At 33.2% G+C, this 9,781-nt stretch overlaps 1 protein-coding gene across 1 annotated transcript; it reads left to right on the forward strand.

Moving 5' to 3' along the window:
* Nucleotides 1-7,753: 7,753 nt before the first annotated feature.
* Nucleotides 7,754-9,423, forward strand: LOC137719561 (RNA-binding protein involved in heterochromatin assembly dri1-like). Its single transcript, XM_068458602.1, has 4 exons — nt 7,754-7,848; nt 8,043-8,464; nt 8,716-8,836; nt 9,103-9,423. The coding sequence occupies exons 2-3, from the start codon at nt 8,061-8,063 to the stop codon at nt 8,807-8,809; spliced, it is 498 nt and encodes a 165-aa protein (XP_068314703.1). The 5' UTR covers nt 7,754-7,848; nt 8,043-8,060; the 3' UTR covers nt 8,810-8,836; nt 9,103-9,423.
* The last annotated feature ends 358 nt before the right edge of the window (nt 9,424-9,781 follow it).

Consider the following 9,781-nt stretch of genomic DNA (forward strand, 5'->3'; position numbering starts at 1 on the left):
CACTCAAGATTTTGTTTAATCGTAGAAATTCAATTTCACAATAAAAGCTAGGTATAGCTCCTATATATGGCTGGTGTCTTCATCTAGACCTCTAAGTTCTAAGCTTCAATTTATGCATTATCTTTGCACCAATTGTAGGTGACAAAAAAGAGATAATTTACGTACCTTTGTGAGTTTACTGTCCCTCCATTTTTTTGTTTTTTGTATTTGTTTTTCTTGAGAGGTAAGATTTATGTAGCTACTTGACTAGGTGTACCTTCTTGTCAAAAACGAATCCCATATTGATGAAAGGAGGGATCCTACATGGTTATAAGTAAATTTGGCTATACTCTCCATGTTACCAATCGGTTTTATAGTGTAACATCAACTTTCTTCACTTTTTACATTATATTTCAATAAATTTCACTCTCACACCATGAGGTGTAGCTTGTTGAGTGTTAACTCCTTTGATTGTTAGTACATGTTATGTGTTTTCAGAGTATGCCATGGATGGCCTCTTTTCTGAAAAACATGATCTGTTCATTTTTGCAGTGATCTCATTAGAGATAATAAGTGGCAAGAAGAATACAGCCTTCTTTGTGGCAGACCTTTCTCTAAACTTACTTGGCAGAGTAAGCTACTTTAATAAACCCCTCAACTCCATCTATATTTCCAATTACTTTCTATATATGTCAATGTATTTGTTGCTAATTAATTAGATGTGTGAAATTCATTGTTTTAGGCTTGGAGTTTTTGGAAAGAAGGCAAGAGCATAGAGTTGATGGATCCAACACTGGTTGCTTCTTGTTCAATTAGTGAAGTCATGTGAGAAATTTTGATGGGACTTTTGTGCGTGCAAGAAAGAGCCGTGGATCAACCAAGCATGTCCGATGTTGTTTTAATGCTAAGCATGAAACAATTGCTCTTCCTTTTCCTAGAGAACCTGCATTGATGCAATTTCATCTTCAACCAGGCAACGACACAAGGCTAGAAATTTCAGAAGTAGACGGTAGCTAGGTAGCAATACTAGCAAATTCTAAGTATAGTTGTTCATAACCAAAGTTCATTTACAACTGTCACTTTTGCGTGTTTTCTATCTTCGAGTTTATTTACCCTTAAAGCAAAAGAAAATGCACATTCTTTTTTTCTGGTGGGTTGAAATTCACCATGCAACATTCACATTTGAAAAAATTTATTGTGGAGAGGCAAATCCAAAGAGAAAATCCAACACTGGTTGCTTCTTTTCAAACATATTGTTAGAGAGGCAAATTTCACGACAGATGTGTTGACTTCTCTTGATCACTCCCTACAATTACAATTTTTTCATGTTTGGGACGCTGACTTCTCTTTCAACCTTCAATTTTTTGTTGTTTAGGTTTCAGTTGTGCTCGGAGTTTTGTATTGTAATTTCCTTTTTCTTAACGGAAAATAAAAAAAAACTAGCACCATTAAAACATCCTTGCCAATTCAAAAAGAAATTAACTTGGTAATACTTGAACTAAGGTTACTAAGGTTTTTCGAGAGCCTGTTAGCTTGGGTTAGAGTTTACATAAGAATTGATCAGTCGTGAATTTGCAGTTTGGCAACATAGTTCCACTACAGTCCGTTGAATACTGAATTCATGATCTCAATGATATCTCCCACATTCCTATGATTAATCTATCTGGTTTGGAAAATAGGACCAGAATAAAAAGGAATTTTTTGGTAGAAAATTTGAGGGATTTTGTATTTTGGTGTGTAACTAAATACCCAAAGGCTTCTCTGTAGCAAAAGATGAAAGATATATGCAGATGGGCAAGGGTGGAAAACCGTGCAAAAGAAAGATGAAAGAGATGGACATTTAGGGGAGTCTACGAGCATAATGTAAAAGATTTTGGAGGACGAAAAAGTAAAAGAAAAGAGGTAACTTTTATCATTGTGTGACAATGTCACACTCATCTCTACCACCTCACGTGCATGCAACCAAACACGCATTACGTAGACATATAAGATAAAAACAAATAAATATATTTCGTGGTATTATCGCTGTTATTTGAAGATATTGAATACTATAAGCAAGGTATAATCTGTAATGTACATGAATCACTGTATGTTTGCATGTAGTTCGGTAATTCCCAATTTCTCCCGTTTTAGTTGCATGCATGCCATATGTTAAAATTTGTACATCAATTCGGATAATTAGAAGGTTCGAAAATCTTATGTTAAACAAGATAAGTTCGTCAAGAAGAAAACTTATGCTGATGGTCCGTGCCAATTTCAATACAAAATTCCACCAGTGTCAATGGCAATGCAAAACTTCATTTGTCAATGCTAGTGCAACATTATTCTAATGTTAGTGTCAATATCAGTGCAAGATTTCAATCGTAATATCAATGACAATGCAAAATTTCAATGTTAATACCACTGTCAATGCAAACTTCCAAACAAACAGACAAACTGCTAATGCCAACTTCAAACAAACTTATCACAATTAAAGGTGACATGGAGCATAAATAGCCATTATTTGTCCCAAACCAAACACCAACTTCCGTTTTGCGGTCAACAACCATCCTCGACCAGCATGAGCTTCTAATGTTTGTCCAACCAATTTTTGTTTTCTCCTTTAACAACTACTGCTCGAGAACTCCGTCACAGAAGAGTAACGACGAAGGCAATTAAGAAAACAAGAATTCATAATTTCAGCAAAAGAACACTAAAATAAAAAGTATACCAACCAACCCGTAAAAAATTAAAATAAAAATAAAATAAAAAAACACCTAAGAAAACAAAGTAAATGAAAATCTGACAAAAACTAACCACAAGAAAACTAACAACTATCCAACTAAATGAGAAGTGGAAGGGATGATGAGCGATACCAAACAATTGCAAGAGCAGAATGAACCCAAAGAGGATCGAGATTGAGCTCGCTCTAATACCATAATAACAAATCAAAGAACTAGAAAAAAAAAGGAAAAAAAAAAGAAGAGAAATTAGGTTCCTATCCCTCTTTTTTCAACTCCATTGATTGAAACCTTATTTCTTTTCAATTTTTAATCAATGTCCCTTGGTTTTAATAAACATCATTAATTATTTCAATAATAAAATATTTTACATATCTAGATAATTAAATTTTATTTCTAAATTATTCATTTAGTGTTAGAAACGTTACATTTGATATATTTATATTTATGTGCTAAATTTTGTATCATATATTTTTATTTTTAGTTTGTACCTATTTTAATTTGCAACCTTTTCTTCTAAATTGTGCCAATTTTCTATTTAGTTTTAGTTTGTACCCATATATTAATTTCTTTTTGTGTCCATATTTTCCAAACTTTTATTTTTACTCATATTTTTTTGACCTTTTATTTGTACCCATAATTTAGTAATAATGTACCCATTTGTCTTTAAAAACGTACCACTTTATTCTATGTAAAATGTACCCAATTTTTTTTTAAGTACCATCTCTTTTGTGTAAAATGTACCCATTGTTTTTTTATTTTATTTTTTAATATGAAATGTACCCATTATATAAAATGTATCACTTTTTTTTTTTTTTTTTTTTGTATAAAATGTACCAACTTTTGGTATGTAAAATGTATCGTATAAAAATTACCAATTTTTTGTATGTAAAATGTCATTAATGTAAGTAATGAAAAATCATGAGTTTTATTTAAGTATAATTTTTTTAATATTTTCAACAAATTACGGATTTTATTTAAAATCTCACCAATATAAATAACTACAAATATCAAATTTTAATTTAAAAATTATAATAACCTACATAGAAATGCCTTATTGCATTAATTTCAGGGACTTCAATCAAAAATCGAAAACCAACAAGGTTTTAATCAAAGAACGTTGATAAATAGGGACCGCATCCAAAGTCATCCAAAAAAAAAATTGGAAACTCTGAATCTTATTGTATGGACAAAAATAAAATGAAGAACACTACAAAATTGCCAAGATGACTATATATCCTAAAAAAACTACATCTTGCAAGATTTAATTCCTACAAAGTTACAAGAAGTGTACGTATTTATGGAGACTTAATTCTAAACCAAAAAAGAGAAACCAATCACAATCCTTATTATATTAGAAAATATAATGCCTAAAATATCAATTCACCTTAACATAATAATAATATACCAAAATTGCTAACTTTTCTAACAGTTAGAAAATATCTCATTTTGGCAATTATGGTGCATGATGCTAAGTCAATCAAGTGCGAGTCGAATCCAAAATTTGCCGACTTATTTAACCACAAATTACGTAAATGAGGAAATCGCCTATACCAGTCATTTGAAAAAAAAAAAAATATGTATAATACAACTTCACTTTTGTGCTTTTATATTTTCTTTGACTACAATTGAGTTATAATCTTTCCTATTCTTTTGTTTTGGTGATAAAATATTTAAATAAACACAAGCACAGAAATATAGCTCGCATAATCCTCTAATCTTTATATATAAAAAGAAATTTTTGGCTTGCATGCATGTGAAAGTTAGAAACTGGTCCAAAGTTATGGTTGCATCTATCACTTTTTTCTCCATTGGCAGATAAGGGAAGAAGACAAAACTCAAAATGTATGAACTACTTGGACACAAACATCTTAACATGGCTTTAATCAGAATTGTTTACATTTTATTTAATTTAAAAGATTAAAAAGAGAAAGCGAAAAGAAATATACGTTTGGGTGTATTGCATTGGGCTGGGCTTGGTCATGGTCATGCATGGAAGCATTTCCCAATGAGAGAATCGAATCAGTCCCCTCCTCCTTTCTTTTTGCTTTTTCACAGTTTGCTACAGCCTTCTTTACCATTCCCCAAGAAAAATGCCATGGTGAGTAATCTTGAATACTAATTCCATTTTATTTTTATTTCAATCCCCTTAATTATTCAAAGATTCAAAACGAAGATTGTGAGAGGAAAAGGAAAAAATGACAGTGAAAAAGCCATGCATATCAGTACTACTAGTGAGAAAAGAAAAAGAAAAGGATTAAAAGATGGTCAAAATTTGAACCTCGAAGACTCCTCTTCCATCATCATCCATCAGCTTCGTCTATCTTTATCGAAACTCTTACCAATTAATTTCTCCTTTCTTTCTTTCTTTCTTTGATTTTGATCCTCCACTACTCCACGTTCTCTCAATTATATATTAAAATTTGGACGTTCATCGTTTGAAGCTCCTTAGCCATGCAACAGCTTTTATGTTTGGCTTCGGTTATGTGCCTAGCTATGTCTGGGGCAACGGTGACATATCTTCTCTAATTTAGCGAAGCAGCTGACATGCACGAGTGTGATCATATTTTATGCATAAGAAGATTAGATCTAGTGATGAGTGAGGGTGATTCATGCGATTCATGGATATAATATCCTGACTTATGGAATATAATATTTTTTTTTATACAATTTTATTTTGATACTTTAAAAATGGAATATTATTAAGTGGAAGCCATGCAGATTTTATTTTGAAATATCCCAGACGGCTTAAGAAACCTATGAAACCAATGCCCAATCCTAACCTGAAAATACCAATGAGTCAAGTAGTTATTAACTGTATTCTAAAATAATAATAATAATAAAAATTAAAAAAAAGGTTCTTGACGCATTTAAAGAATCATTGACATACAAAAGGAAATTCTGTAACTTCTTCTGACCTATAGGATAATGAGCTCATAAACTTAATTACTATTAGTACCGTATGATGAGGTCCTTAAGGAGGATTCATCCGTTGGCTGGTAATTAGCTTATAACCCCATCATCTCACTAGCCTAGCTTATATATTTAGAGTTTGCCACGATTTGATGCCCATCACATGATCGTAATGAAGTAGTGGTCTTTAAGTAGATGCTACGTACACTAGCCCTAAGACATTGACTTCTAACCAGAAAAGTAAATACTTGAACTTGAGAGGCTTCTGACCTTTTGTAGGTGAGTACTCCAAAAATACAAGACAAAATAATGTCTAGGAAATTCAGCTTAGGTCACATACCTAAATTTACTCTTCAATTATTTCCAAATTGAAAATGACTTAATCCTAAAATATATAAATAAAAAACCCTTTAATCTTTGGGAGTAGGCCGTTGGGAGAAGAGAAAATATGGTAGTGTACTCTTTTGACATGGAGGAATAAAATTTGGTTTTTAAGTACAACGAAAGAATATTCAGAAAATATTGAAAAGCAACAACCATTTTTCCTTGTATAGTGACACCCAATTAGGATGATGGGGTGTTCTCAATTACATATATAAAAGCAGACTTGACCACTCCTTAGTTATGAATTGTGAGATAAGAATAAGAGTAGTGGGGTCGTTTCTCGCCCTAAGGTTTTTCGACATGTGAGGAATATTCATTTTCTCTGGCAAGAATACAATGAATTTTGTTCTTGCTTATCCAATCCTGACTCAACAAGATTGTTGGCTTTGTTTGCTAATGAAGGTCCTAAATATATGAAATATATGGTCAAAAGAATTTTTTGTGGTTCATACAATAATTTTATGATGTTGGCTGCACGGCTATGCTGCGTTTAGAGCTTACAATGCATACTATTTGCTTTTTGTGGGGACGTGACCTCTAGATATATATATATATATATAAATAATATTATATATATGGTACAGCTAACTTAACAAAGTCAAATCAACATGTTTTTCCTTGCTCAATATGCTTTATAATTACGTAACATTACAATTATACTTAAGTTTTTATAATATGTATGCATAGATCTATGGCCTCTGAATGATTTAATTTAGTTAGTAGATGTAAACATACAATAATGATGGAGTTTTACTCTTAAGTCTCATCTCAATTCTCTAGACTTTGCATCTTATAGTTCCGTCGACAGATTTAATATACCGAATCACCGCTCATCATTCCGGATTCACTAAACGGGTTAGTTATCCTTTGATTATATATTTTAATAGGGGTGGACAAATATATTATCATAGTAAATAATAAAGTGACATTTAAGCAGTAATCGATCTGATAGCTTATAGAGATTCATCATATCTCATATTGGTTTGCTAATTGACACTAAAACTATGTTGTTTATGGGCATGTTTGAAATGTGTTTCTCGCAATGTTTGGCAGAAAAAAGTTAAAAATGCTTATGTGTTGCAAGAAACACCTATTATATGCTTCCTAAGAACTCGTTTGGAAAGCCTTTTTGAATGACTGAAAGTGTTTTTAGAGAAAATGTTTCTAAAATCAATCGCTAGTAAAAATACAAGTTAATCCAGGAAAAACACTTGAAGTCCTTCTTGCAAGAAGCACATAACTGATATTTCTAGCATGAAGCACTTTAGGAGTGCTTTTAGAACCCAATAATATTTTTTTTTAAAAGCGTTTTCATTCATTTAAAAATACTTCCAAAAAGAACAAGTTGTTTCAAGAAATACTTGCATTTTAATAATAATAAAAAAATTGTGTTTCCAAACGGAACCTATAGCTATGGGAATACAAAATGGTTGGACAAAGAAGGGCAACTATGGAACTAACCAAAGAAATTTATAATGGATATGTTCCTGCGTTTGCAACTTCTAGCAAATAGAAACCCTAAAAAAACAGTAGTTAAAGCTTTGTCATCAAATTTAAAATTTTCTCTCTTTAGTATATTTAGAATCCCATTTCAATTTCTCTTTATCTCTTTTTTCTAATTTTAGTTTATTTTGTGTTATATTCCATTGTTCAAGGAAGGCAAAGTGATGAAGAGAATATCAAAAAAGAAAAACCACGTACCTAAACCTCTACTGGGTGCAATCCACCACTCGCTTCTCGAGGCCCTTAAGCAATATAAAAACCTCCCCAACCCCATCACTTTAATCACCAAATTCCTCCATCACTAGTCTCATCTTCTTCAGGCATTTCTATTCAACTTTGTTTTCTTAAGGTGAGGCTTTTTTCAAATTTCAAGTTTACTCCTGGGCATTTGTAGGTTAGGTTACCGTGTCTATCATTTTGATAAATGATTTTTTTAAGGAACCTGCTCGACACAATGATTATATTTTATTGATATGAAAAATTGATACATGAAGTATTTCAGTTAACTAATACATTATTGTTTTGATAATGTCTGAAATCTAGAAGTTCAAATAGAGAAAGATGAGCAGGCCAGGAGATTGGAACTGTAGGTCATGCAACCATCTCAACTTCCAAAGGAGGGACTCGTGCCAGAGGTGTGGGGATGCAAAAAGTGGGGAGAGGGTTGAGTATGGAAGTTTTGGTGGTGGAAGAGGTGGAGGTGGCGGTGGTTCGTTTGGATTCACCACTGGTCCAGATGTCCGCCCCGGTGACTGGTACTGCACCATTGGCAACTGTGGAGCTCACAACTTTGCCAGCCGCTCCAGTTGCTTCAAGTGTGGTGCGTCTAAGGACGAATTGTCAAGTGGCGGGGGCGGTGGTTTTGAGGGTGACATGCCTAGGTCACTGAGAGGGTTTGGCTTTGGCGGCAGTGGAAGTAGCTCTGGTCGCTCCGGATGGAAATCTGGAGACTGGATTTGCACAAGGTAAATTTGCAAATTTTATCGTTTTATTTTACTGATCAAAATCGCTCACAAAATACTGTTGGCTGAAAAGTTGGGTATTGGCCCAACAGTTGCTTCTCTTCGAGTGAAGCATTGCAGCTATCAGGTTCAATAATATATAATAACATGTACGTGTAGCAATATTACGCCCATATATTTTATCATGTTTGTGTATGTACCACCACTTTACCATGTCATGAAAATAATGGTAATTGTTCAATTAAATGACACAGGTCAGGGTGCAATGAGCACAACTTCGCTAGTAGAACGGAATGTTTCAGATGCAATGCTCCAAGGGACTCCAACGATGACAAGTCTCCATTTTAATTCCTCCCAGAATTTTCATGCTTTACGGTGAGTATATATGCACATACCTAAATGTATATGTTATCTTTTAAGTAAAATAGATGACTAAGCAATATTAGCTTGTATATGTTATTTTTTAAGTAAATTAAATGACTAAGTGATATTAGCTCCTTGAAGTAGAATACCGCAAGACACAGAGCGTTCCTCCTCGAACCCGAAAGCAAATCATTCTGCACTCTGTTGGGAGCTATTAATAACTTTTTTTAATAACTTTTTTAACCAATAGATAAATGTGTGATTCTCATCTTGTTCAGGTACTGCTGTACTTTGCTGAAGGAACTGTGAGAAGAAACATGATTCCCATATGATGACTTGAACTACCTAGCTAGCCCCTATTGTGTGCCAGATGATCACCCTCTATATTTTTTTCCTCTTTCAATTCCCTTTTCCTTCCCCCACATTTCTTTCCATTGTCTGGATATTTCTCCTTGTTAGGGAGCTTAAGTTGAATTATGATGTACCTTAACTAAGCTAAATCATTTGGCATTTTGTGAGCTTTCTTATGATATGATACGCATGTAGTACTATTAATCTAATTAATTGTCTCTTGTTATCTTGGATGACTGAAGTATCACTGCTCGAGATGTTTTTTGGTGTGATCGGGAACATGGGATAGTATATCACATGTTAGAAATACTTGTGTTAAAAAATTAGCAACTTAAAAAAATAAAATTTCCTTTTACTTATACAATAAAATGTAGTGTACTACAACCTGTGTTTTGGGCACCGTGAAACATTTCTCTCTCTACTCGCTGCAAGTATTTGATTGAATAATTACTTTCTGATACTGATCTACAGAGAGAGAGAGAGAGAGAGAGAGAGAGAGAGAGAGAGAGAGAGAGAGAGAGAGAGAGAGAGAGAGAGAGAGAGAGAGAGAGAGAGAGAGAGAGAGAGAGAGAGAGAGAGAGAGAGAGAGAGAGTATATATATGCAG

This window comes from Pyrus communis, chromosome 1 (assembly GCF_963583255.1).
Source record: "Pyrus communis chromosome 1, drPyrComm1.1, whole genome shotgun sequence".
NCBI lineage: Eukaryota > Viridiplantae > Streptophyta > Magnoliopsida > Rosales > Rosaceae > Pyrus > Pyrus communis.